Consider the following 27911-nt stretch of genomic DNA (forward strand, 5'->3'; position numbering starts at 1 on the left):
TGGTATACTCACTTCTTGTTGTTGTGGCCCACGTATCTGACCGCCGCGATGATGAAGGCTATGACCGCCACGCCTCCGATGGTGCCTACTATCACAGCCATCATGTACTTCTCTGAAACCAGACAGATGCAGCGTGATGAAGAGGCCGGACACGGACAGTAGCCTAACGGTGAGCACAACGCCCACCGAAGCTTATAGTTACTTCCTGTATATGAGCACAAGATTCTAGTCTGCATGCTGTAACTGATGCATTTTTGACGCGGAAAATTGTACTTTAGTTTATTTAGTCAGGCTGCATTTAGGCTGCTCTGCCAGTTCATGGTCCTTACTCTATCCTACATGTGTTCAGATTCACGCGGGACAAGTTCTCTCATTGAAGTTGGTTAACCATGTTTTGAATCAGTTTGACTTGTCCGACTTGACTTGAAGTTAGATTAACAGAATTCTGTATTCTAATGTATTGTATTGTCCATGGCTTTCATTTGGCAGACTGCAAACAGCAAACTGTCTGTCTGCCTGCTGGTCTGTCTGTCTGTGTAACTGAGTACTCAATCACCTGCTGTCTGTCTATCTGTCTGTCGCAGTACCTATTTGTTGGTCTGTCTGTCTGCCCTTCCGTCTGTCTGTCTGCCTGTCTGTCTCTCTGTACTCATTCTCCTGCTGTCTTCCTATCTGCCTGTCTGAGTACCTATCTGTCTGTCTGTCTGTCTGCCCATCTGAGTACTCACTCTCCTGCTGTCTGTCTGCCTGCCTGTCTGTCTGCCTGTCTGCCTGTCTGCCTGTCTGCCTGTCTGTCTGTCTGTCTGTCTGTCTGTCTGTCTGTCTGCCTGTCTGTCTGTCTGTCTGTCTGTCTTTCTGCCTGTCTGTCTGCCTGTCTGTCTGTCTGCCCATCTGTCTGCCCGTCAGCGTACTCACTCTCCTGCTGCAGCTCCAGGTGGACGCTCTCTGTGCCGTACATGTTGGAGACGCTGCAGTGCACGTTGGGGCCGCCGTTCCCAGCCCGCTCGCCCTTCTCCCTCAGCTTGATCATGCCCGTGGACGTGTGCCCGTCCGTGTGCACGTAGTAGTTGTAGCGCTTGTCCGTCACGTTGATGGTGACGTTGACGTCGGGCAGGTAGAACTCGATGGTGGGCTCGGGGTTCCCGGTGGCCATGCAGACACACTGGACCCCCTCTCTCACCACCGTGCACTTGGACTCCTCCAGGAACACGGGGGCGTCTGGAAGAGGGGTGACAGAGGTGAGGCCCGTATGTGACAGGGGTGAGGCCAGTATGGGACAATGGTGAGGCCTGTATGTGACAGGGGTGAGGGGTGTATGTGACGGGGTGGACAACGACAGGAAGTTCGGTGTGGCGCAGCGTAGCCCGCTATGGGGCACTACAGCGCTTTACGGAAGGGTAAATCATGGTGGTATATTACGGTGTAGAATGGAGTAGTGAATATAGTATGTACAGTTAAGGGTGTAGAGTATGATTTGGCACATCGTGACACGATTCTTCGCGTATTCGTCTTATGTGTGCGCATAAGATTAGCCTGCCTCTAGATTAGGATTACAGCCCCCATTCATTTTCTAGTCCCGGTTACATTAGTACATGGTTAAGAGTGTCAAATGTACAGTTTACATGGTTAAAGTGTGATATGTACTAGTATATGGTTAAAGAGTGTGATATGTACTAGTATATGGTTAACGAGTGTGATATTTACTAGTATATGGTTAAAGAGTGTGATATGTACTAGTATATGGTTAACGAGTGTGATATGTACTAGTATATGGTTAAAGAGTGTGATATGTACTAGTATATGGTTAAAGAGTGTGATATGTACTAGTATATGGTTAAATAGTGTGATATGTACTAGTGGTTAACGAGTGTGATATTTACTAGTACATAGTTGAAGAGTGTGAAATGTACAGTATACTTGGTTAAAGAGTGTGATATGTACAGTGTACATGGTTAAAGAGTGTGGTATGTACAGTGTACATGGTTAAAGAGTGTGATATGTACAGTGTACATGGTTAAAGGGTGTGATATGTAGTAGTAGTTGTAATACAAAGAGTGTGAAATTAACAATATACATATATAATAAACAATATCCAATCTTCCACTCACACTCCACGGTGACATTGAGGGAGCTGCTGGCCCTGCCGTGCTCGTTCTCGGCCAGGCAGCGGTAGTGACCGTCCCCCTGGGGCGTGACCTCCAGCAGCTCCAACACGGACAGCGCCTCCGCCGTGATGGTGCCCACCAGCTCGCCGTCCTTCAGCCAGGTGAGCGTGGGCGCCGGGCTGCCCTGCGTGCTGCAGTGGAGGAACAGCGAGGAGCCCTCCAGCACAGTCAGAGAGCCGTTGACCCAGGGCTCCCGAGGGGGATCTGCCGGAGAGGGAGGGAGGGGGTCGAGGAGAGAGGAGATAAGGAAGGAGACAGGGGAGGACAGAGAGAGAGACGGTGAAATACGGGGAGGGGTAGGTAAGGAGAGCCTAAGGGGTACAGGAAGTAGGGGAGCAATGTAAACGAGAGAGAGAAGGAGGGTAGGAAGTAGGGATGCACTGATATGAACATTTTGGCCGATACTGGTAACCGATATTAACGTTGCTGTCATGGCCGATAACCGATATTTACCGATGTCGATATGTTCTGTATGAAAACAAGTTTCTATGATAGTCAAATGTTGTATATACTGAAAAACACATGGAAACACTTGTATCTATTTCCAAAACATTCAGAAAAGCCGATAAATCATAGATTTACCACATTGTTTCATCTCAAAAACAACACACAACAGCAGCTAGACGGAAATAATTATCGGCTGTTCACATCGGACCTGTTTTGCACATCGGACCGATACCGATATATGAAAAAATGACTAACATTGGCCGATACCGATATGATTGACGATATATCGTGCACCCCTAGTATGAAGAGCTAGGTTAATCCTGAAAACGGTGATGAAATCAAGAGGAAGGTGCGTCTAATCATGGTCCTCCTCGTCCTCGCCGGGACACTCACACTTGATGGCCAGGTACATGGAGGTGTTCATGACCCCGTAGCCGTTGTCCCCGATGCAGGTGTAGACGCCCTCCTGGGCGGGGCTGAGGTCCTCCAGGGACAGCGAGGCGTTGGACGCCGTGTCCCACAGCAGCTCCTGGTCCCCGAACAGCCAGGAGATCCTGGGAGGGGGGTTGCTGTCCACCTCGCAGTGCAGCGTCACCGAGCTCCCCTCCATCACCTCGGTGGACACATTGACCCACACCGACCGAGGGGCGTCTGGGGACAGGGAGGGAGGGAGGGATAGAGGGAGAGGACAGGGAGGGAGGGAGGGAGGGAGGGAGGGAGGGAGGGGTGAGGGAGGGAGAGGGGAGGGAGGGAGGGAGGGAGGGAGAGGGGAGGACGGGGGGTACATTTGTGGAAATGTAAAAAAATGAATTGTGGTGAATGGCCGGCCATGTTTAGGTGGCTTGTGCCCCGCCTCGTAATTCGGATCCGTTCCAAAATTGAATGGGTTCTAGGCTCACCCATGCCACACCCTTCCACCGAATTTTATGAAAATCGGTCCAGGAATTTTGCTGACAGACGTACGTACAGATGTACACACGCCACCGAAAACATTACCTCTGACCCTGCGCTGTTGCTGGGGCAGAGGTAACAACAACAATAATAATAATAATATCAATAAAAATAACCAATTTTTTTTTATTCATATAGCACCTTTCAAGATGCTATATTTCAATGCTTCAGAGCGCTATTACAGGGGAGGGGAGAAGGCGAGAGGGGGGGGGGGTTGCTCATCTCATCCACAGCCATTGTGTAACAAAATGAACCACTCTGAGTCGTCCACTCCCGTCTGCCCTGGGGCGACCTACACTTGACGTCGAGGGAGACGAGCCTCTCGTAGGCCAGGGTGGTGTTGGGGTAGAACACCCTGCAGCCTAGCAGCTGGCCGTTGTGCATGGGCCCAGGGGTGAAGGTCAGCGTGCTGGACAGCACCGCCGTGTTCCCGTCCTCCAGGGAGTCGGACGTGAACTCGGGGTCGGGCAGGTAGTCGGTGTACATCCACTGGATCTCCGGGGTCATCTCCGGGCAGTTGTCCGGAGCGTAGCAGGTCAGTTCCAGGCTCTCATCGCTGACGATCTCCTCGGGCATGTCGATGGTGGGTTGCTCTGAACGGACAGGGTTGAGGTGAGGATTGGAAAGTGTGAGCTAGATGGACTCCTCAGGTTAGGCAACTTCATTTACGAGAAGGATGTTAAAAGGCGTTTAAATTAAAATAATAATCTTTATTTATAGAGTAATCTTTATTTATAAAAGGCTTTTACACGTTCATATTTTGTATCAAACATATATGCGTACTGATAGGGGAACATTTTCTTTTGAAAAACAGCCACCTCCGCCCGGCTTACCCAGAACCTTGAGCTCAGAGAAGTCTGGGTAGGTGTAGATGTTGGCGCCCCCTAGGTCAGCACGGAAGTAGTACCTCCCGGAGTGCTCTGTGCCAACGCTACTGATCAGCAGGGTGCAGTTCCTGTGGGTGAGGTCGCCCAGTAGCTTGGTGCGGCCCTTGTAGCTCTCGTGCACCACGTCCGTGCGCGACTTGAACACCACGGGGGGGAAGAGCTGAGGGTACGGCTGGCCAAAGTACCAGATGCCGTGGATTCCGCGGTACGGCCTGATTGCCGACGGGTACATGAAGGTGCACGGGATGACCACGCAGGAGTTGGTCATGGCGGAGATGTCCCGAGGTACCCACACATGCCACTGGGTGCTGACATCTGACACAGAGAGAGAGAGAGAGAGAGAGAGAGAGAAAGAAAGAGAGAGAGAGAGAAAGAGAGAGAGAGAGAGAGAGAGAGGATGATGAAAGATGATGAAAGACTCACTGAGCAAATCTGAAAATCTCAAAATTTTATGCTTATTTTTAATGATTCCCTGTGCTGGTTTTAGGAATGTACTGTCTGTTGTTGTGTTGTGTTAATTTGTGTTTATTGTTGAGCCAGTCTAAGACCATTTTCTGTCACGACAGACAATCAAGTTTTCCGAATCTGAATCTGAAACCACATGTAGTTTTCCAGCAGCTTCACTCGATCACTAAAAGCATTCTGGGGCGGATGAGCGTTCTGCGTGGACCTGAAACATGCCTGGTGAGATCAGTGAGAGAGAGTATGCACAGGGAGAGGGAGAGAACGGTGGAGTCCGTCCAAGAGAAGCCGCAGCAGTGGGCGGGATGGCGAGCAAAGAGAAGACGACGCCCCGCGTGGGAAGCATCTGTTCACCAGCCCAGCGGCGCCACCTCTGTCTGAGAGGACCGGGCCGGAACCGAGCCCAGCCAGACGTCCTGTGGCACTGCAACAGCAGGGCAGCTCTCTGGCACAGTGCAGCTAGAGTGTGCCTGGTACTATCTTGTTAGGCGTGCCATAATTAAAGTAGGCAAGCTCTTACGGCATTTAGCAATGTTGACGTTCAAACTCTCAATACTTTGTTGGCACGGTTGGCCGTCACATCATCAGGAGGGAAGAAGATTGTGATCATGTTACCTTTGATGATTAGCAACAGTGGCAGAAGCAGCTCCAAACACCACATAGTCCCTGGTTAACCTTGGACCATAGACCTCTGGAACACACACAAGGGAACGCAGTTAAAGGTGGGGTAGGCGATATGGCTCAGATTTGGCTCACTTTTTTTTTTGCAATTCTCTTTACATCCCGGCAGTATGGAATAAATAAAGTGCTTTTTATTTTAGTGCAGACGCTAAAATAAAAAATAAAAATTCATAATCTGTGGAAGTCTCAGGACTGTAAGTCAGCCCAATCATGTCAAGGTGCCACCTTGAAATGATTGGATGGCTTACCTGCCTGTCAACCTACCTACCTGCCTAGCGAGTGTCATTTGTTTCCCCCCAGTTTGGAGGAGTGGCTTTGGAGGAAGGTCTGAAGGGAGGGGCGTCGATTTTGTTAGTTCTATTTTTCAAAATCTAGTTTACTCTTCTCTGGTTTCTCCAAAATCGCCTACCCTACCTTTAACTATCAATTTGTAAATAACAATTTTATGTTTCAGTTTTGTTTGTTACATTATCCTGAACTCTATCATAGTGAACAAGGACAAAAGATGTAGTGTAAAATGGTGGATCACCTTGAATTGCGGATGGGAGGGAAAAGCAGGCAGAAGACAGAGTTTCTCTGCTTGGCAGTAGCAGTAGTAGTAGAGGTGTCAGCTCACTAGAGGGCACCCAATCAAACCCAGACAACTCCACAGCCCTTTCCCTCAACTTTTCTGCAAAAAAAAAAAGAAAACAAGTGACATCAGTATCTAGCGATGACATCAGCCCTGAGAGCGACGCACGCTCTCCTAAGCTGGCACAGAGAAATGGTGACACACGTACACACACACACACACACACACACACAGAGGCACCCCCTCACAGACCCACAGTGTGAGTGGTTGCAGAACATAATCACTTATTATGAGAATGAGACGTAAGCGCCTGGCCTTTTGACAGACGGTCACTGTTGGACTGTCCAACACCGTGACACACCAGCCCGGACCCCACTCCTCCATAGAGTGGCGTCACCCTCCTAGTTTGATCCAACGGTTGTTTGGACTGTATCTACCAGTCTGCGTGTCTTCACTCCTTTATGTCAGAGTCCTGCATGATGCTATGGAGGCAGAGACGTAAGCCCCCCCCCACACACACACACACACACACACACATACACACACACACACACACACACACGTCAGAGCAGCCGGCGGCCGCAGATGGTGGGCCTAGGAGTAGATTGTGTTTGAGAGCTCTATGATTAACACACATTGGAAAGTCCCTAGACAGAGCGCTGATAAGCCTTGTTCTATATGGAAAATCAAGGGCAAATTCTCTTTAGCCTTGGGAGTGGGACAGGTTATTCTTGGCTGTGCCAAAATGCAATCCCCATCTCAAACAAACAGCACGTTTTCGGACTGACTTGAGAGCTTACGCGCACATACATACACACACACACACACACACACACACACACACACACACACACAAACACACACACACACCTCCCCCTCAAGCTCTTGATAAGAAATGAGAGCGCCTTGTTATTGGCTTCGTGCCATTATGCTGAACCATGAGCCTCTCTAGCCAGGTAGATCCTAACTGTTCTCAAACATTGGATCAAGCTCCTCCATCTGCACGACCCAAACGGCCAGAGAGGAGGGGGGGGGGGGCTAGGGGGGCTATGTCTTAGTTGAGAGGCCATGCATCAGCTATTAGTGAGGGAGGGGGGGCAGAGGAGAACAACCAGGGCAGCAGAGGCACTGACACCACCACCACCACCACAACAACAACAGCACTATTGATTGGCAGACAAACGGCGCGGACACAGAGCAAGCGCACGGACAGACGCCTCAGGACACTTGCCTCACACCAGCCTCAGCGCCAGGCTCCGCCTCCCTCTCGCCTCTCCTCTTCCCGGCACGGCTCCGCGCTTCTCCCTGGTTCCCCCTGGTTCTCCCTGGTTCTCCCTGGTTCTCTTTCTCCTCGGGACGAGAGTCTGCTGCCGGTCAGGTTCTGTGCCAGGGGACAGGACCGGGGAAGACAGAGGGACAGAGAGGGAGAGGGGGGAGGAGAGAGACTGTGTCAGGTCTAGTCTGTGTTGAATGTGTGCCGTGGGCAGTTTTGAATATGCATTCAGAAATTTCTCTCCGTGCTCCGAGGCCCACTCCGTGCATTCCTCTCCTCTGCCCCCTCCCCTCTTGCTCGTTAGGTGACTCTCAGTCTGTCACAGAGCCCAGGATAAGGACTTGACTCTCAAACTCCCAAGCCACTGTAACACTAGCTGACTTTCTATCCACTTAGGACAAGGAGTCTTGCTAGAGCTTAATGTTGAGTCATTATATCACCATGATTGATGTGGCTGTGCAGAGAAACATTTACAGTATCTATGTACATTATGTCTTAAACCTACCTCAGGACAAGCAAAAAAACATCCTTGAATAGATTTTGATAGCCATTCCTATTGCATCTGATAAGGAATACGTTAATGTTAATGTAGTGTCGCATAGCCAGACATATCTCCACATTTTGTTTATGTTGTGCCAGCGCTGGGGAATAAAGAGAAAAACTGTGTATATCTTAATTAAACCAATCACAATCGTCTTCAATGGAGCGGTTGCTAACTGTAGGTTTTTGTTGATTCGCGTAGTCTAGATTGAATCTGATTGGGAGGACAACATATTTCACCGCCACTGATTGGTCAGTTATAAACAAATGACAAGGCTTATCCCCAGAACCTATATTCGTTGAGTCAGACTAGTTTTAATGTAAAATTGAACCTAACTTGAACCTGATTTAACTAACATACCAACCTTGAACCTAAACTAGCCAACGTACTAAAGTAAACATGAACCATCAATACTTGATCCGGGGGTTTGATTTGGGTGATAAGTCTGCAGTTAATAATGTTCCCTGAGACTGATATATCGCGTGGACACACACACACTTGACTCAAATTAAATATTTTCCCAGCGAAGGCATGCCTAGTGGGCATCCTGTATGATGGCTGGCAGTAAAGAACAACTCCTACTTCACATAAACACGACAAAGAATCAGTCTATTCCCAAGTGGAACCAACTTTCCTCCTTTAGGACATGTGGTATTGTATGAGTCACTGTCTGCAAAAGCCATTAGGCCAGGGGCCAAAGTGATGGCATTCTCCAAGTAATGGATGTCTTTCTAGGGAATCCCTGCACAAACACATGTAGCGAACCCTTGAGGATGGATTGAGTGGGACAGGGCGGGGTGGGGTTTGGAGGAGTGAATACAGCATTCACAGTCTGGAGCCGTGTACAAACGAATACGTGGCGTGCCACAGCCCCCCACACACGCACGGGGAGCACGGCGAGCCAACACACTGCTCACTGTGGACTCAGCAGCAGTGTGACCCCCCCCCCCCCCCCCCCCACCCCATCAACCCCCCCCTCCCCCCTCGCTCTTACTCCACTCCATGGAGACAAAGCAAACTTTCCTCATGCTATATGGTCATTGTGTGTGTTTGTGTATGTGTGTGTGTGCGCGTGTGCATTTACACAAGCGTGTGTGTGTGTGTGCGTGCGTGTGTGTGTGCATGTGTGTATGTGCGTGTTTGTGCGTGTGAGTGTGTCTGCCAGAAACACTAGGGGGAGAGTCCTTCCGATGCCAAACGTGCGCTCCTACACTAATCACACAGCAGTGTGCAGTAGAAGTACTGTGGGTTGTGTGAGTCTAGGTCTACAACACCTTACTCTGCTCTAACAACATTAGTTCTAAGCTGATATTCTCTGCCTGTAAACTACAGTAGAAGCTCTCTTCATTTGTTTTGGCCCGCCCCAATTAATGTTTGCTCTGGATATTGGCAGCTCCTGACAATGTACGCACTGTACGAACACAATAGCCTTCAGCAATAATAACCATTTTAATCTCCTCTACAATTTAATATATCACGTTTTCTGTGACACACCACAACCATTTGTCTCACTGAGGCTGAAACAGGCCATAACACCCTTGAGACACATTGACCATGAACAAAGTCGACATATCAGAAGGACTGACCATACACACCACCCACCCACTGGGCTGCAGGGAGAAGCCAAGATCACTTGTCTTGTTAATATCATACACTCTGCCGTGTGTGTGTGTGTGTGTGTGTGTGTATGTGTGTGTGTGTGTGTGTGTGTGTGTGGTCACTGAGAGGAATAGAGGGAACCCTGTACACGGAACACTGACCATTGTGTCAGGGACAAACTGGAGGAATTTTTTCCGGAACAGGCGCTCTCACAGCTTGCGTTGCTGTTTGCTTCTGACGCGCGCTGGTCCACAAGCTACGTTCCGCCACTAAAACATTCTGAGCAGATGGTCTTAAAACACGCCCGCTCCCCCTCCTACACACCACACGCAAGGCTCCACATACACACACACACACACACACACAAATAAACATACAGGCATGCTACCATGCTGTCACAGTCTCTCCGAGGGACTGCTGAGGCAGGGTTTCAACCCTCTCAGAGGACAGAACCCTTGGACGGCAGACGTCAACCGCTCCAATAGATTCTTGTCAAGAGGTTCACATAAAAATGTCTGAAATACCACGAAATTCACAAGGATCAGACTTATCACTAATCATGCGTGTGTGTCTACACATAACTATGTGTATATTTGCATGTGAGTGCGACTGTGTGTGTTTGTGTGTGTGTGTGTGTGTGTGTGTGTCTGAATGTGAGTGTGAGCGGGTCTCATAGTGGGTGTGTCCATGTATGCGGGCATTTCTAGTTGTTGTTGTTGCTGTGTTTTTGTTTTGTTTTTCCTCAGTGTGTATCTTGGCAGCCCCGTGTCTCTGGCCCAGTTCAGCGGTGCGGTCCGCTCCCCGGAGCAGAGGGCAGATGGCAGAGCCACAGGCCGCCTCGCTCATCACACGGCACGCTCTCTTCCGGCAAGACCAGCAGGGGGCGCCAAACAGAGCTGTCGCCTGCTCAGGCCTGGAGACGAGAGGCCAGTATCCTCACCGCGTCTAAACATGCTGCATTCCTAATCCCCCGAAAGGAGCTGCCGGCAGACTGGCTCCTTCTATAGGAGCAGGGTTTGATTAGGACCCTTTCCACCATCAGTGTAATGACGGGGTTTGGAAAAAGGGCAAACCAGGGCAGTAAGCAATTCAAGGGAACTGGAAGATAAAGGGACTAAAAAAAAAAAGTATATATCTCCTGATCTAGACCCATCTTTAAAACTTCAAAATACAAATACATTTTTTTTCTAGAAAAATATGTGTGAAAGCCAGACAAGTGATGGCCAGAATTATCACACAAAAAGCCAACAAATCACTAAGGACAAAATTGTTTTTTGAAATGATCTGAAGCGGTTGAGATTTCAGTGTAGCTGGGGTGAGATATTAAAATGCAAACAGGAGCTCGTCTCCACATGGCAGAGGGTGGAAAATCTGTCCTGTAATTATGAGATGACAGCTAGACAGCAAGATCAGCAGCCTCCGCAAAACACACACACAAACACACACACACACACACACTTAATCACTTGCTTGTTTTCTCATTTGCTGATTCACATCCTCACCATTCTGCTATCTTAAAAGTCACATTTCATATTAAATATTTCATATTCAAAAATTCAAAAGACGCAGAAGCAATACACACACTTACACACACGTGCACGCACACACACACACACACACACCAACCAGGTATCACTATGATCAAAAACCCATCAATGCTGCAGCGATGCTACTCACCTGTGTAGGTAAACGTCAACGTTCAACTCCTCTCCTGGCCTGCTATATCAGCCAACAGCCTGCGACGGACTCACACACAAGCACAACACGCTAAGCGTCGCACCACCCCGCTACCACCAAGACCTCTCGCCACTTTCTGTACCAAGCCCCAACGGGATTGACAGACCGCCCCACCCCCACCCCTGGACAGCCCCCATCCACCACCGCCACCACCGCCCCATATGGAAATCAGCCCTTCAGTGTTCCAGCATTGTTCTGAGCCTTCGTCTTCAGGCCCAGCCATTCATAAATTCACACCCCACACTCGGCTGGCCCACAATGGCCGGCACTGTTTCCATATCGCCCCAACAGATATGGGTGAGGCCTCGAGCCCTGCGGCCGCTCCACTCCAGCATGTCCGTTTTGTGGTTTACAATGGGTGGACCTGGACATGTTCCCTCCATTTTGGATTGATGGAGTGGGTGTCCTTGTTTATTTCTGGGGTCACCGCTCCGAAGGGCAAGCAAGGATCTTGGGGGAGAAGATGAGGGGATGGACGAGCAGAAAAATGAGATGAATTTCCTTTTCTTTTCAGATAGAAGAGTCTGCCTTGATCCCTCGTTGGATAAATGTGGTACAACGACAAGTTATATTCAGCTGGAATATTTACCCGTACAAGTTATCCATTTAATTTCAATCATATCCCATGACTGCATGAATAATTAAGGGTTAAAGGGATTAGAAACACCTAGACTTGTAGATGCATATAAATGCATATAAATCAAATTTCTACATTTCTTATACATTTCTGAATGGAACTCTTGACTGCAGTATTGCCGGCAGTATCAGGCAAAAGGTCTTTACTGTTCCGATGCCAGCGATGCCTTCAGCTTGTGCTGAAGATGGACAGTAGATGACCCCTGGCTGACGCTGACCTGTGAGTGAACCATTCTGAACTTGTGTCTGAGGCCTGTGAGTGAACCATTCTGAACTTGTGTCTGAGGCTAGAGTCCCTCCAACAACACGTCATGGCATCTACGCCACAGGCATTTACTGACCGTGACTGCCCAGATAGCAAGCGGATGTGTAATTATTCTGGGCCATATATGGGCCGGAACTAAGCCACAAGGGCCAGATCTGGCCTGTATATGGCCCAGATCCGCTTGCTATCTGGGGATGCACAGTTGGTTCACTTCACCTACTCTAGAGACAAATGTATCGTATGTATGTATGTTATCGTAAGTCGATATGGATAGAAGCGTCTGCTAAATTATTAAAATGTCAAATGTAAAACATCTACACTACGGGTTGCTGGACATCCCATGTCCTGTGGTCCACAGACCTGTCCTTAGTTGAAGACAGCTCTAATTCACCATGGAGGGATGGCGGAACGGTCATGGCCGACAATCACAAACCGGTCACCACAGCGTGAGGGACAAAAATGATGGCTAGATTCCCAAAGGACTGTTGGCAACTGTGCCGTAGGCTCCATCTCAAAATGTTTGTCCCAGTTTGGCAACTTAAACTAGAAGGTATGACAGCAGGTGCAGGACTTCGTATTGGCTTCATTATATTAGAGCATTTGGCTCAAGCACTTGACTTTGAGGCAGCTCCCAGGAAGGGTGACATTTTGAAAGAGGGGGCCAAAAAAATGCTAAAAAAAGGCAATTGACATGAGTCAATTTATAATATAGTACTTATTATTATGGGATAATAATAAGTACACAACACATCTCCTAACCCTACTCTGGACGGAGCGTGAGAAAACAATGGGATAGGGAGCTAGTGCTCGCTACGGCCTGAACACAGCCTCCCCACCCCTCCCACACACACACACACACGCACACTCCCTCCACCCCACACACCCCCTGACACAGTGGCCATTGTCCCCCAAGGCATGCTGGGAGAACAGGACAGCAAAGCCCGAGCCTGACACCACACAACACTGGGAAGTCAATGGGCACAGATAATTGTCTTTTAATCACAACAATCCCCTTTTCTCTCTGCTCTTGTTCTTTCTCTCCCATTTCTCTCTTTCTCTCTCTCTCTCCCTCTCTCTCTCTCTCTCTCTCTCCCTCTCTCTCTCTCTCTCTCTCTCTCGTTGTTGCACCTCTCGTTTCTAGAGTGACCCAACATCTCTGCTTGTTCTCTTACTCACATCTATCCGCTAATTGTTTTTGGAACATGGCACCTGTACACCAATCTGGTTTGTGCTCCAGACGTTGTCATAACTACCATCATCACACAAACACAGCGTCCCGCTCCATCTCCACTCTCTGCTGGAGACTGTGAGGGCGGGCCTGATCTGGGCCCCATTTCCCAGAGCCATCGTAGTGCTACGTTCACCATAAGATACGTCGTAAGGTCCCCCTCTAGGTGGTGCGTCGTTTCCCAGAGCCTTTTAAGGTTAAGGTATACCCTGGCTAAGGAGGCTCTGGGAAACAGCTCCGGTACCACAGGGTTGATCCTGCAGGTGTGTCTCTGTGCCAAGGACCAGGATGCTGGGAGCTGGAGCTGGAGACGGCCAGGACCGACAGCGGTCAGAGAACAACAACACAGAGATAAAGGACCTATTGTCCTCTGGTCGTCTTCACAGTGAGGACGGCTCTAATATGTCAATGCATAGACAGTTACGAGACAGCAAAGACACTGGAAAACCTCCCATATATGACTGCCATCTTAAGCCTAATTTATACTTCATAAAATGGCTCATGGCTCATGTCTCATGGCTCTTGGTTGCCATGGAATGGAATGCCTGGGCATTGTCTTTAGCTTCCATTCCATGGCAACCAAGAGCCATGAGACATGAGCCGTTTTATGAAGTATAAATTAGGCTTTACAGGCCTGTAGCCCACGTTCCAAGGTTTGTGATTCTGAGTAACTATTAGTGTGATACGCGCTTGAGGTCAATCTTACAATTCTCCCCATTGAGCTACTGTATATTGTAATATGTCAGTACCCATTTTACAATACTCCAAAGATCTAGCAGGCCTACATCTGGTCAATTCTGACCTTGCAGATGACCCAGTCTCACACCAGGATGAGACATAAATGATGTTCATCAGTATGGCCATATAACCCTGTAATTGGATTGAAAATAATCTGGATTATTGGCCTGATTGTCTGCTGTCCCTGTGTAACATGGGATTTTACTCCCGAGGGAATTTCTATTCCCAAACCAGTGCCAGCTTTAACCCAATTTAGGGACCTTAATGCAACTGTAATCTGGAATAAAATCTACCCCCACATCATTCTATTTCTCAAATATGCTGATCAGTGAAAAAAGATCGTCCATGGATCCCACTTTGACAGGCCCATATTTGAAGCAGTTATCCAATTATATGCCACTGCCAGGGGGACAGTTATGTTCTTGTTAATACAGTACGTATCTGATTGCCTCCGCCTCCATCAACCGCTAGGGCTGATGTCTATGTTTTTGGTCACGTGTGTTAGTTTATTTGTTTGTTTGTTTGTTCGTTATTTAAGACTACGCAAAAACTACCAGACTAATTTTCATGAAACTTGGTGGAGGGGTTGAAGCATGGGCCAATTTAGAACTCATTAAGTTTTGGAGCCGATCGAAATCACTGGACGGATAGACAAATTAAAACTAAACTTGGCTGCCCATGCTCTCTTCATTCACTTAATCTTCAGGTCTTCTGCTGGGTTTACCATGCTGGGTGTGGCCAAGTGGTTAGGGTGCTGCTCTTATAATCTAGAGCTGTTGAAGTGTGGGTTCAAATCCTAACCAATCCAGCTTTAGATAGATATTGACTTTATTGCTGTTTTCGCAAACAATATTATCAAACCGTGACCAATTCAGCTTTAGATAGATAGATATCCAATTTATTTGCTGTTTACTCAAACAATATTTTCATATCTTTCCATGCATGTAGGGGATATGAAAGGCTGTACATGATTTGCATTCACATATGACCACCTCTAATCAACACCACTACCAGTTAACCAGCAATATTTATACCGAGGGGCGAGTTTAACCATCTCAACTAGTTTTTTTTAGTTTGTAAATTATATTTATAATTTAATAAATGTGTAAACATTATTTACTATTGAGGTTTTCGTGTACCCTACCCCTACTAAATGCACTCTGATATTCTGTGAAAAAAGACACAGGAGCAGAGAGACCTTGCTGCTTTCTTATCCATGAATCACTGTCTGATTATTTTATCCACTTACACATTCAACATTGCTGGTCTAACAGGTGTTAGTGCATCGGCCCTCAGTGTCACTTCCTCCTGTAACTTGCCCACGCTGGCATCATACCCAGGCCCTCTGATCTGCATTCACACATGACCACCTGTCATGGACACCACTACAGTTATGCTGCCAAAAAGCCTACTCTTCAATGGTGCAAGTGGGTGATATTTATACTGAGGAGTGAGTTGAACCATTTAAACTTGATTACACCAACAAAATGCATTCATGGGTGGAGGCCTGTGCTCTCTGAGCACCCTTTCTAGTTTTATGAATGTATCTCAAACAAATGTATCTCGAATGTATGTATGTATGTATGTATGTATGTATGTATGGATGGATGGATGGATGGATGGATGGATGGATGGATGGATCCATCTATCTATCTATCTATCTATCTATCTATCTAGTGTCAGATTTCTGTTGGTCAGTCAACTATGGATCACAGCCAAACAAAGGATCTTTGCTCTGCATGAATGCATGAGTGTGAGTTAGCAGTGCCAACATCCAACTACTGTAGAACAAATGTCTCATGATCAATACATCATATTGATAATAAATAACAATAATAAACATCCACCAGAACATATAGCAAATACACTGAGAGTACTTTCACTCTGGTAGAATGATACAGGTTAACAATAACAAAAAGGTAGATAGCCTTGTTATAGCATACAGTTACCAGCCTCAACCCCTCCACCCTTAAAAAAACTCAGTTTGAAGACAACTTGGCCCTGGAGACAAGTCACACGATCAATTGACATGCATTCATTCATTCACTAACTGTATTGTGTTTATCCATTGCTATTTATGTAAGTAAACACGACTGCCTCACCCTGTCACATTAACTATGTCACACAGACCTACTCTGGTATGAATGACAGTCAATGTGATTTTTATAGTCAACATAAACTGTTGGGAACTTCATTCTTTTTTTCTACCAGTTTCAGTAGGCATACAATATGAATCCAAGGCAAGTGAAATATAAGCTATAACAGCAGAATACGTCTATACTTAACCAATAAATAAGAACACATCTCAGTCCACAAGCACGCACAATCAGTTATAAAGTAACTAGAGCTAGTGCAAGTCCATGAATCGATAAAATCAATTGAATTCAATCAACACATCGGGAGATTACAATACATTGGGTGAAGTTAAAAGCCTGATCCTAGTCAGGAGGCAGATCCACCAGCACCATTCTTACCTTGTCAGCTGATTTGCACCCAGTGAAGAGCGTAGCTGCAATGCCCACTGAAGAGGAGTCAGCCAGTCTTCATCTCCTCTGGCAGCTGCCTTCTCTCCTGTTCCCTCCCTCTCCATCCTTCTCTCTCTCTCTCTCTCTCTCTCTCTCCTTTTGAGGTAGTGGAAGAAAGTAGGGCGAGCACAAAGCAGTATCAGACATTCAGTCTTTCGCACTGAATATTTTTTTTTATTTTCTTAGGAATAATATAGAATTCCTTTCCCTAAGATTGATAAGAATACGTATGTCTTATTGTTTGATACTACAGGTGACAGCAGAATGCTAGTTTGGAGTTGGATAGACATTAAAAAGTGCTGTTTTGAGCTGCTTGAAGGCCACAGTTTAACTAAGAGTAACAACTTGTGTAACTGTAAAGGTTGTTGTACATGCTGAGGAAAATCTGTCTGACACGCCATCTCCAGAGAGCTATACACGGCCATGGCTGTGAGAGATGACTGAGCTACTTCTCAAGATGTCCGTCACACTGAATGATCCATTATAAATACTTCAGGCCCACAGAAATTATCATTCACTGCGATAACAGCATCTCATCCAGAAACAAGGCAGTGACATCTGGTGGTGAAACGCAAGACTGACTTCAATAAAACCATAAACATTTTATAAGCTTTATTGTAAAATGTACAAGTACTGTAGGTTGGACAGTGAATGTTAGAAAAAAATTACATAAAAAAGGACGAAGGACTACGTTTATATAATTAGTGGGAAATAAAAGCTGGAACAACAAGCTGCTTAAACTACTCCTCATACTACAAAAGCTCGACATATGATGTGCTAGTGTTATAATTAATACAATCTGTAATTTAAAATGCACAGAAATATCTTATTAAAACAATGCATGACTCCTCATAGCAAACAATAGGTCAGTTATTAATACTTGCATGACAACAATGTTCCTTTTCAAAATTCATGCTCAAACACAAATGCTCAAATTAAAAATACTAAAGCAAATTTAAAAAGTTAAAATGGCTAAAAACATTCAATAACACTTACTAATCATTGACATTGCCGTGGACCTCACCTCAATTAAGTCTTAGTTCGGGCAATCTCACTCTTTTGTTAAGTAAAACAATTCTGTACATAAAGAAGGCACTTATGGCTGCCATAGTGGTTTGTAAATAATAGGCACATTAGTAACATACATACCCAGACATACATGTAATAGGCCTACCCTGAGTATCTACTCCACTTCCCAATAGTTAATCTGTACATCAACATCCAAGGTCAATCTGAGATAAATTTGTTATTGAGTATAAAATCATATTGAATATAAAATCACGTTCATCAATAGTATTTACACTCTAGGGCTGTTGGTCAGCACCTGATAACTGCAGTAATGGCCAGTTGGCTCGGGTCAGCTGTCTGGTTTCCAGCAGGTCTCACACAACCAGACTCTCTCTGCTCACAGCTCCGTTCTGTGAAGGGAACAGAGATGCGGACTCACACGTTTCATTCCGTTTCACAGCAATTAAATTAACGGAATAAAATTCAGATATTTGACGGGTCGGAACAACTGGGTCGGCGCGGCCTCGCCGCTGTTTTCACGTACCTTGCGTAGGTTGCTCTTCTTGGAGGACGCCATGCTCTCGTTGTCGCTGTAAGGCGGGGGCAGAGGTGGCGGGTAGTCGTCCTTGCCGCGGCGCTCCGGGTAGCCGGAGGGCGGGGACAGAGGGAGGGGCGGGGCTCCGCGCGGCGCCGCTGCCGCCCGTCCGCGGTTCGAGCGGTCGCTGTCGCTGTCCAGCCGTTCGCGGCTCCTCCCCCTCTGCTGCTCGCCCAGCTTCTTCCTCTCCATGGCCTCCCGCAGGAAGCTGTCGTCGTACGCGTCCCGCCCACCTCTGCCGCCGCGCTCCAGGTCCATCAGGTCGTCGCGGCTACGGGTGCGGCGCCCCTGGAGGCCGCCGCTGGGCGGGCTTCTGCCGCGCCGCCGGTCGTCGGGGGAGTGGTCGCGTCGCCGCCGGTCGTCGAAGTCGCGGTCGTAGCCGCCTCGGCCGCTGCTGCTCCACTCGTCGTCATTACTGGGTAGAGAAAACAACAGGTGTGAAAACAACAACAACAAAAACCAAAGCTACAGAGGGTTCACTCAGCCCAGTCGGCAGAGTGGATCGATTAGAGTGAGAACCGGCAGTGAAGAATGCAGGTGGAGTGGACAGATTAGAGGCAGAACAGAATGGAGAGGACAGATTAGAGTGAGTACAGGCAGTGGAGAGGACAGATTAGAGGCAGAACAGAATGGAGGGGACATATTACAGGGAGGACAGGCACTGGAGAGGACAGATTATAGGGAGAAAAGGCAGTGGAGAGGACAGATTAGAGGCAGAACAGAATGGAGAGGACAGATTAGAGGCAGAACAGAATGGAGAGGACGAATTAGAGGCAGAACAGAATGGAGAGGACGAATTAGAGGCAGAACAGAATGGAGAGGACAGATTAGAGTGAGTACAGACAGTGGAGAGGACAGATTAGAGGAAGAACAGGCAGATTAGAGTGTCTGACCCTCTCCTGCCTCTGGCCCCTTCGTCGCGGCGCTGTGGGGAGTAATCGTTGCGGCGGTCTCGCGGGTAGCGTCGGCCGATGTCATCCAGGCCCTCCATGGAGCGGGCGCGCCCGCGGCCGATGTCATCGAGGTTCTCCATGGAGCGGGCGCGCCCGCGGCCATCCCGGGCTCCGCCCCCGTGGCGGGGGTAGTCGTCGCGTCGCTGGGCATGCTGGGACACGCTGCTGATGGTGCTCATGGCCTCGTCCTGGTCATAGACGGTGGCGAGGGGCGGGGCTTGGGAGCGCCCGCCTCCGCGACCCCGGGGGTCCAGGCCATCGTGCAGGGAGCTCACCTCACTCATCACTCCATCCACTGAGAGAAGAAGAGAGAGGAGAGAGAGAGAGAGAGAGAGAGAGAACAAAAAGAATAAAAAACAAAACATGTCCTGGTGCCGTCTCGACTGGAGACCCCCTCAGAGGGTTAAAGGCCTCTCCGGTCCAGAGCAGGTATCAGACGGGTTGTGAGGCTCGGTTCTGAAAGTGTGAGTGTACCGAGTCCGCTCACTCACTGCGGTTGTGCATCCCAGCTGGGTCTCCGGGCCTGGAGGGGTCCATGTTAGCCAGCTCTCTCTCCATGTAGTAGATGGCCCGCGTGGCGTTCCCTTCAGGATCCACCTGGATACGGTAGCCACTCCGAGCTGAGGAGAGGATGGAGGGGAGAGGAGGGGAGAGGAGGAGAGGAGAGGAAAGGAGAGCAGAGGGGAGAGGGGAGAGGAGAGGAGAGGAGAGGAGAGGAGAGGAGAGGAGAGGAGAGGAGAGGAGAGGAGAGGAGAGGAGAGGAGAGGAGAGGAGAGGAGAGGAGAGGAGAGGAGAGGAGAGGAGAGGAACGTGTGTGGTGAAAGAGGCATTATAAAACCATTCCATATTTATTTTTAAACTCAATGAATCAAAAATGACTCGATGAGGCCCAGTCCTGTATGAGTCCACTTACTATGATCTCCACCTCCACTGTCCTGGTCATGGAGCAAGGGCACCTGGGATCCCTGCCCAACTACAGACAAACAAACAAACAAACAAACAAACAAACACACAGCACCAGAGATTAGCACGCCGCACCGCGTCCCCCCGGGTCGAGTCTCTCCACGTCACCTTCGTAGCCGTCATCGTACCTGAGCTGGTGCCGTCGTACTCGCGGCCGTAGCCGTTGGGGTGAGATGGGGGTCCTCCCTGCCCGTGGGGGAGGGGCAGCAGGGGCATGCCAGGCTGGTTCATGCCCCCGGGGTATCCGGGCTGGGCGTACATGCTGGGGGCGTAGAGCGTCGGGGCGTAGTGACTGGGCACGCCGCCTTTCTTCACCATCTTGCCCGCCTCGTACACTGTGGGGGGGGGAGGGGTTAAGCGTAATTTATACTCGGTCGACAAGCATCGCACGACAAATGTCTGTCGACGGGAAAAAAATGTCAACCGACATTTAGCGTTTATACTTCAGCGACGCGTCTGATTGCCTCCGTGGCAGACGCGTGGCTGATTGATCCATCGCCACAAACGTGCCTTTTATCTAGCTATCCAATCACAGCTGTGCGCCGAAAGCGACGTTAGAAAGTTTGGTCGGTGCAAGACACCCCTGTCCGACACGAAAAAGTGTCGACAGTGACATCGTTTCTGTCTGTCGACGCTTTCAAAGGTGTCGTACGACGAAGTATAAATTGTCCTTAACGTATTCATCGAGCAATGTATTAATTTGTGCATAAAATACAGACAAGTGATGATCTGCTTTGTGCGGACACACAGCTCAGTTGACCATATTGCTGTATGTAGGTCTACAGTTGGCAAGGTATTGGTTGGAGGAACTATGATGTTGATGGTGTGTGTGTGTGTGTGTGTGTGTGTGTTGGTGTGTGTGTGTGTGTGTGGGGGTGTGTGTGTTGGTGTGTGTGTGTGTGACTTACGGGCTCGTGGGCAGCAGCAGCGCTCTGGGCAGCAGGGACAGCTGATGTAGCAGCAGCAGGTGTGTGGGCAGCACTGGCACCAGCAGATCCCTATGAGCAGTAACAGCAGCAGGAAGCCAAACACCACTAGGACCACCAGCAACCAGTCTGTGTGTGTGTGTGTGTGTGTGTGTGTGTGTGTGTGTGTGTGTGTGTGTGTGTGTGTGAGAAAGGGGTTGGGGGGAAAAAGAGAGGGAAATCATAGTTAGTTTAAAAGCTACTTCCCACTTTTCAAAAGTGAAACCACGTCTGTAACAGCTACATTAAACCGAAGAGACTCTGCGCGGTTAAACATTAACTATTGTGTTTATACAGCACAATTCTTCTAGTGTTAGGTTGCCCTTGGCCTACATGTGGCTACACTAGGCACCCTTCCATGCCTTTAACAGAGGCTGAGATCCATTTCTGTTTCAGAGAGATACTACATTAGTGGCGTCTGAGAGGTACAGTAACCACACAGGTGTGTAAAACACGGGCGCTTTTGAGAGCTCAGACAAACCACAGACAGGTTTCCTACTAAGTGTTCTTCGTTTTCCAGACAGTGGTTTCAGTCAGTCAAAACACAGGAAATAGACAAAAGAGGATATATCTGTCATTGGCTGCAGGTCGAGTGATAAAGGAGACATTTCAATGTCTTTGCTTTGTTTCACTCTGTGCAGCTGAAAAGCTGATAAGTAATATGGCCGGATCCGCCTCTAATTGCAACTACTGTATGTAGCTACGGAAGCTACTGCTGGAACTGTACACAGGGTTCTGCTGAGAGTTTGACAGCAGCAAGCAGGAGAGAGAGAGAAAGTTACAGGAGTGGAAACGGAAAAAAGACCCTAGCCATTATTGAGAAGCTGCTCTGAAAGCCTAAAGGGTGGATCATAATCTATAGTTTAATGAGAAGACTGCACACAGGGACGAGTCAAAACAGGATATCTAGAGAGAAGAGACATCATCATTAGATGGAGGAAAGCCTTTATTTATACAGGGAAGGGTTAGGGAAGGGAACATACCTAGACCAATAGAATAATTATTAAACTACAGTACGGAAATGACTGATGATGTCTTGATGAATTTGATGATGATGTTTTGTTATTACTTTAATATGCAAGCTATGCTGTAACACACAAATCCCCCCATGGAGATTAATGGTCTTATTTTATTTCATCTTAATATAGCAAAGATAAATATATTCTTAAAGCGCTTGATTATAAGCTATTCAACGTTCACAATGAATGAATGGCCAAGCAATTTGAACGGCTTTGATTAAAGGCATTCCAATGAATATTGCCTTATCTGTATCAATGGCATTCATTCACATTAGCAAATATTTAAAGTACCGATTATAAGCTATCCAACATTCACAATGAACGAATTTCAGTTTGATATGAACCCAACGTTCGAATGGCCAGATTAACGCATCCCTATAAACTATTTAAGTCATTCGGCTATTTCAATGGCATTCATTCACATTAGCAAATATTTAAAGTAGCATTTACAGGGCAATATTACCGATTATAAGCTATCTAACGTATCCAGCATGCAAAGCAATCGAATGTTATCGACCGCGCCTCTCTCCATGTGCGCCGTGGTATTTGTTTTCAGGGAATAACCGGTCGCAGCAGCCTGGCGCGGCCTACGGAGCTCCGCCCCTTTGGGCTTCAGCAGTCAGAGGAGGCTCTGCCCCTGTCCTTTATCTCAAAGCTGGTGAGCGCTACCATACATCGTTGGGTGTTGTTTTTTTGGAAGTATTAGTGAAAGCACTTCTATATTTGAAGCTGACCTTTAACCTCAAATGTGCTTCTGATGCTTCTTGCCTTTTTACTGTGATTTGTATTGTGATGTTGTACTGTGATGGGTTTTATTTGTCTGACTGAAGCTAAATTAATTTCCCTTGCGGACAATAAAGACATCTAATCTAATCTCCTAATACTGTACACTATCAACTACAGAAACTCTAAAAGGGGCTTGTGTACCTTCCATGACCAGTAGGTCAATCTCAGGCAGGAGGTCAGTTGTATTTGACTTTCTCTCTGTGAAAGAAAGATAAATCCACAATTAGGGCCTACTTTAAATTGCCCCTGGTACCTCTACGACTACTGCCTACACCTTTACCCTTGAAAGCCTTTTTGGGACAGGAGTTCTTGGAAAGGTCACAAGGCTTCATCTCGTCAATAAGATGAAGTGGAAACTGTGGAGGTGATTCTGTCTCATACTGTGAGCACTTTAGCCAATGGGCACATAATTAACCAAAGAGAAAGAAACAGAGAACAAAAGAGCGATGACCGCCGACAGAAAAGACCATCTCTAGGAAGCAGTCTTCTAGGTGATTGGCAGATGGGTTAACAGACAAGCGGGAAAAGAAAAGCAGCGTGGTCAGTTGACCTTTAATGTCACAACGTCTCTCTACTGATCCGCGTCATAATCTGAGGCCTGAGAGAGCGTCGCGCCTCTCCTACCCATCATGCCGAGCGGTGCGGTGGCTAGTTGGTCAGAGGGAGGTCGGGAGCGACTCACCCAGCACTATGAGCTCAGTGTAGTCCTCGGTGTTCCCCGACAGGTCCTGAGACGACACCACGGAGCAGACGTACACGCCGCTGTCGCCCCACGCCGTCTGGGCGAAGTTCAGGTCCGCGTCTGCGAGAGAGACACGGGAAAGACCGTGAGGGGAGCCGTGGCAACAGGACGAGGAGGCTCGTGCGGACGTCCTAGGTTTTATTCAAACGCCCTCAAACTCACTGTTCATAATGCTGATCTTGCGGCCCTGGTACTCCGTCCCCAGCGTGACGGCGCTGCCCTGCTTGGAGGCCACGACGCGCACCGTCCGCAGGCTGTCGGCGCACTCTATGTTGGGGTCGTAGTTGGGGTTGTTCTGGGACAGGATGTTGTCCGCGCTGCTGGGGTTGAGCGCGGCCTGGATGGGGTCCCTGCAGTAGGACTTGTACCTCCAGGTGACCACAGGGGGCTGCGGGGCGTTGGTCTGGAAGTTGCAGGTGAGCATGACTGGCTGAAACAGGATGACCACATACCTCTTCTGAGGGCACTGGACCGAGATGGCCGTGGTGGAATCTGAGAACAGATAGGTTTGAAGTGCCAAGCACGAGCAGAGTGGGTATAAGATATGTAGTTATTTAATATACAGCCATAATTAGTGCATCTGTATGTTAAAAACTTCCAGAAACCTCTTCCTTTCTTTGCTAATAATATATGTATTTATGTTATATAAAGCCCACTCACATATAACATAGATAAATGCATTCTGGGTGTGGCAGGAAACTGACCAAGTCTCTGTCAGTGACTGTCCTCACCAGTAAGCTATTTCTGGTATCACTGAGGGTAGGTGCAGTGAGTCATGTAGCCTATTGAGTTTCTTCTCAGTGGGCATTGAGGATTTCAAAAACAATAGTTTAGTTTTGACTGAATGACAATTTCCCTTTAACCAGTTCATAAAATGTGTAAAATATGCCTAAAAATGTATATCATCTGATAATATTACAATAACCAAGTTTAGCTAGGTCTATGGCCTATGGTCAATCAAAAATGTTTCGATGGCTCAACACTACAGACTAGACTTAGGCTGTAACAAGAAATCCGACACCATTATCGTTATCGATAGACAACACATAATAAACAACATAGAGAGCACACATACAGGCCTATGTAGAAACATTAACAAACTTTGGATTGAGAGCGTGTGAAGAGAATCAATATTTATATTGTTGGGCTAAAGTCCCTTTTGAGAAAAAAACAACAAAGAGCCCATTTCCGCTGTAGGGCCTAGCGTAGCCTACCTGTTGCCATAATGACGGCCACGACGAAAGTCCAGAACATTTTGATGTCCTTTCTTGCGAATGTGTTTCAGAATGAACTTAAAAACTTCTTAAATCTAAAAATATGCAATTAATTCTAACGGCAGGACATTGGAAATACTGGAAAACGCGCGACTAATTTCTTATTTTTCTCAACCTGGCAATTCCCCCATTTTGTCTCACTGTATACTGACTAGTAGGTGTGCCCAACAGGTGAGTTTGCAGGAAGACGAGATCTCCTCGCGAGGCTACAAATTATGGGGGTAGACGAAACAAACTAGTATAATTTACTAGTGTGATTTAGATTCTGACATTTGCTCTAAAAGCGTTTTTATGTGAGAATACGTAATATATTACGTGGCTCTACACAACTTATTTGTGTATTCACCGTTTAGTAATATGATTAGGATACACCCATTCTACCTCAAAGTAGAGGCATAGTTGGTATGGTCCAAAAATATAACTTTTCAACCGTTGTCGGTACTATTGCTATGTAGGCGTTCCAAACGGTTGCTTGCGATAAGTCTTCAGGCTATATGGCTTTATGTAGGCCTATTGTTGTTCCCATGTTTTTCTGCATGAAAAAGGTATCTCTTTCTCTCTCACTTCATTTTGAATTAGGCCTACAGGTTATAGAGGCGCGTATAAGCGGTGTGTGTGGAGGGGGGGCAGACGTTCTATTAATACATCCATGGGACAGACAGACAGCACCTTTATTTCTCCTCGAATGGAAATTATTTTGTTGCAGCCAAAAATACACACAATACAAAACTCAACACAAAAACAACACCGTAGGCACAGAAATGTAGGCTACAAAAGGGCCTACAATAAAGCACAAACATGCACAATATACAGTAGGCTACAGAAAGTAGGCTACTTAAGTTAGCCTACCAAAGATATGCAAATATGATACATAAATATACAAAAAAGAAGATGAAATGAAAGCAGTCATGTCTCAAAAAGAAGACTTTACCAATCTCTAGGCTACCTCTCCCATCAGTCCCTCACTCAGCATGATCCTGTCAGGTTTGAGGTCCTGGTGGACGATGTCTGGAGGTAGAGCAGTCCTTCACACATGCCAGTGATTTTGGTGGTCTTGTTAGACAATATCAACTGTTTGCGATACAAAGCGGACATCAAGTCACTCTGCCCTCGAGTTCAATGGCTTTTCTGAATCCACATTAATTAGGTGGGCTAGCTTGCAGAAGCTAGCCCAACTTGTGATATTCCCACTATTTCTTTCTTTCTTTCTTTCTTATTATTCTCCCCACTTTTTTGAACCTTAACTAGTTCTTCATACTTTGTGCTAGAAACTTCATTCAAACTTTAAAATGTTCATGACGTTCAGCTCTTGAACGGATCCATTCAGATTTTTGATATTTTTTATAGTTTTTTAGAAATTTAACTAAACAATTTTTTGACCTGGTCCAGGGCGATGAATGCATTACATTACATTACATTATTTGCATGTTTTATTTACATGTTTTAAAGTTTAAAATTTGTCATAGTTAATAACTCAGCGTAAATAATAACTTCGCGATAGAGCTGTCTGAAGCGGACCATGTCAGTTGGAATTACAGTAGTGGCAGCTTTTGCTTTTTTTTGAATTTGTGTGCATGTGCAGCCTCTCTTAAAGATACAGGCACCCTATTATAACTAATGTGGTAGCACAGAACTCAGCCAAAGTGGAATAGAGACACATGATCTTCACTGGTGGGGGCCGGTGGGTTGCCCGGAGAGGAGTACACAGTCCCTGACTGGCTATGACCAAAAGGGGCGGAGCCTCGCCACCATGCCACTATTCACGCCACAGAACCCACTTTTCAGCCCCTGAGTGGGCTAGAGACACACGGTCTTCACCGGTGGAGTCAGGTAGGTGGCCCGGAGAGGGGTACACTGTCCCCGACCAGCTCTGACCTGAGGGGGCGGAGTCTCGCCACCACGCCATTGTCCACACCACAGACCCCACAATTCAGCCCCTGAGTGGGCTAGAGATGCACGGTCTTCGCCGGTGGGTGCATGGAGATTGCCCGGTCTATAGTAGTTCTAGCAGTAGCTGTTACATACAGCTGCAGCAGCTAGCCCACCTCACATTTTCTCCAGGAAATGTACTTTCTAGTTTCAAATTAAAATACACAGCTAAAAATACAGTGCTTACCGTACGGCTTGAATCTGATTCTGACATCCAATGGTGCAAGTCCGTGCCAATATTACCTGCATCTTAGATGTTTGTGTATGGAAGATGGTGGTCTCTAGATCTTCAAAGATGAACTCCAGAGGAATCATCCATTTAGAATATTGGACTGTTGGAGTACCTGGGAGCTTCATGACGTTGTGATGTCTTACCTTGCTTTAGTCACAGGTGAGAAAAGGGAGAGACACAGAAAGAGGGTTCTGCCCAATGTTCTGCACCTCGTCCAAAAGCAAATTCCTAGTACGTTGTAAAACTGTATGGCAGTAAACAGATTCTGATCTGATTCTGCATCAGAGAAGACTCCTATACATACTATCCTCCAAGGTTCTGCCATGTTAATATCATGCAGCGACATGTACAGTAGCATGTGTCACACTCACTTGTAGGCCTATACCTGACATTCTCCTTCAAGAGCTTGCCTATCAATCAAGTGTTGTGGCACCTTCTTCACTGCAGCCCAGATGTCATTGTAGGCTGCTTCTAATTGTAGATCTTCCCAAAGTAGCCTGCGACAAGAGTACTGGTGGAATATGCCATCTACAGTAGGTTCTTCAAAAAGACAAACTTGGTAACACCTGCCCAAATTGTTTGGATAAACATCTCCTGACAACATTCTTTAGAAATCAGAGATTTAAAAAACTCAAAACATTGTGGAAGAGGATCACTATGATGTGGGAGGGTTCGGTGTGTAGAAAGAACAAGAGTGCCACAGGGGGAACTCTACTAGGAATTATTCTAGGATCAGTCT

The 27911-nt window shown here is 47.2% G+C and overlaps 2 protein-coding genes across 5 annotated transcripts in view; both read right to left on the minus strand.

Moving 5' to 3' along the window:
• Positions 1 to 5573, minus strand: part of mag (myelin associated glycoprotein) — a gene marked incomplete at both ends in the record, with an annotated part of 7216 nt that extends 1643 nt beyond the window's left edge. For both annotated transcript variants that reach the window (XM_084445112.1, XM_084445111.1), the window contains 7 exons: positions 13 to 112; positions 916 to 1218; positions 2109 to 2369; positions 3006 to 3263; positions 3860 to 4156; positions 4397 to 4765; positions 5528 to 5573. In XM_084445112.1, the coding sequence (XP_084301238.1) occupies positions 13 to 112; positions 916 to 1218; positions 2109 to 2369; positions 3006 to 3263; positions 3860 to 4156; positions 4397 to 4765; positions 5528 to 5573 (1634 nt within the window). The remainder of the gene's footprint in view (positions 1 to 12; positions 113 to 915; positions 1219 to 2108; positions 2370 to 3005; positions 3264 to 3859; positions 4157 to 4396; positions 4766 to 5527) is intronic.
• An 11730-nt stretch (positions 5574 to 17303) lies between these two features.
• Positions 17304 to 26062, minus strand: lsr (lipolysis stimulated lipoprotein receptor). 3 transcript variants are annotated; one of them, XM_084444964.1, is made up of 11 exons: positions 25943 to 26062; positions 23900 to 24229; positions 23678 to 23797; positions 23137 to 23193; positions 21134 to 21280; positions 20354 to 20560; positions 20176 to 20235; positions 19754 to 19882; positions 19203 to 19557; positions 18259 to 18724; positions 17304 to 18124 (listed from the first exon to the last, which is right to left on the minus strand). In XM_084444964.1, the coding sequence occupies exons 2-11, from the start codon at positions 24159 to 24161 to the stop codon at positions 18089 to 18091; spliced, it is 1839 nt and encodes a 612-aa protein (XP_084301090.1). In that variant the 5' UTR covers positions 24162 to 24229; positions 25943 to 26062; the 3' UTR covers positions 17304 to 18088. The 3 variants fall into 3 exon arrangements, with proteins under 3 accessions (XP_084301090.1, XP_084301088.1, XP_084301089.1); XM_084444962.1 differs by lacking the exon at positions 25943 to 26062 and adding an exon at positions 24952 to 25153; XM_084444963.1 differs by lacking the exons at positions 23137 to 23193; positions 25943 to 26062 and adding an exon at positions 24952 to 25153.
• Positions 26063 to 27911: the final 1849 nt, after the last annotated feature.

The sequence above is a fragment of the Borostomias antarcticus genome (genome assembly GCF_949987555.1).
Source record: "Borostomias antarcticus genome assembly, chromosome: 10".
NCBI lineage: Eukaryota > Metazoa > Chordata > Actinopteri > Stomiiformes > Stomiidae > Borostomias > Borostomias antarcticus.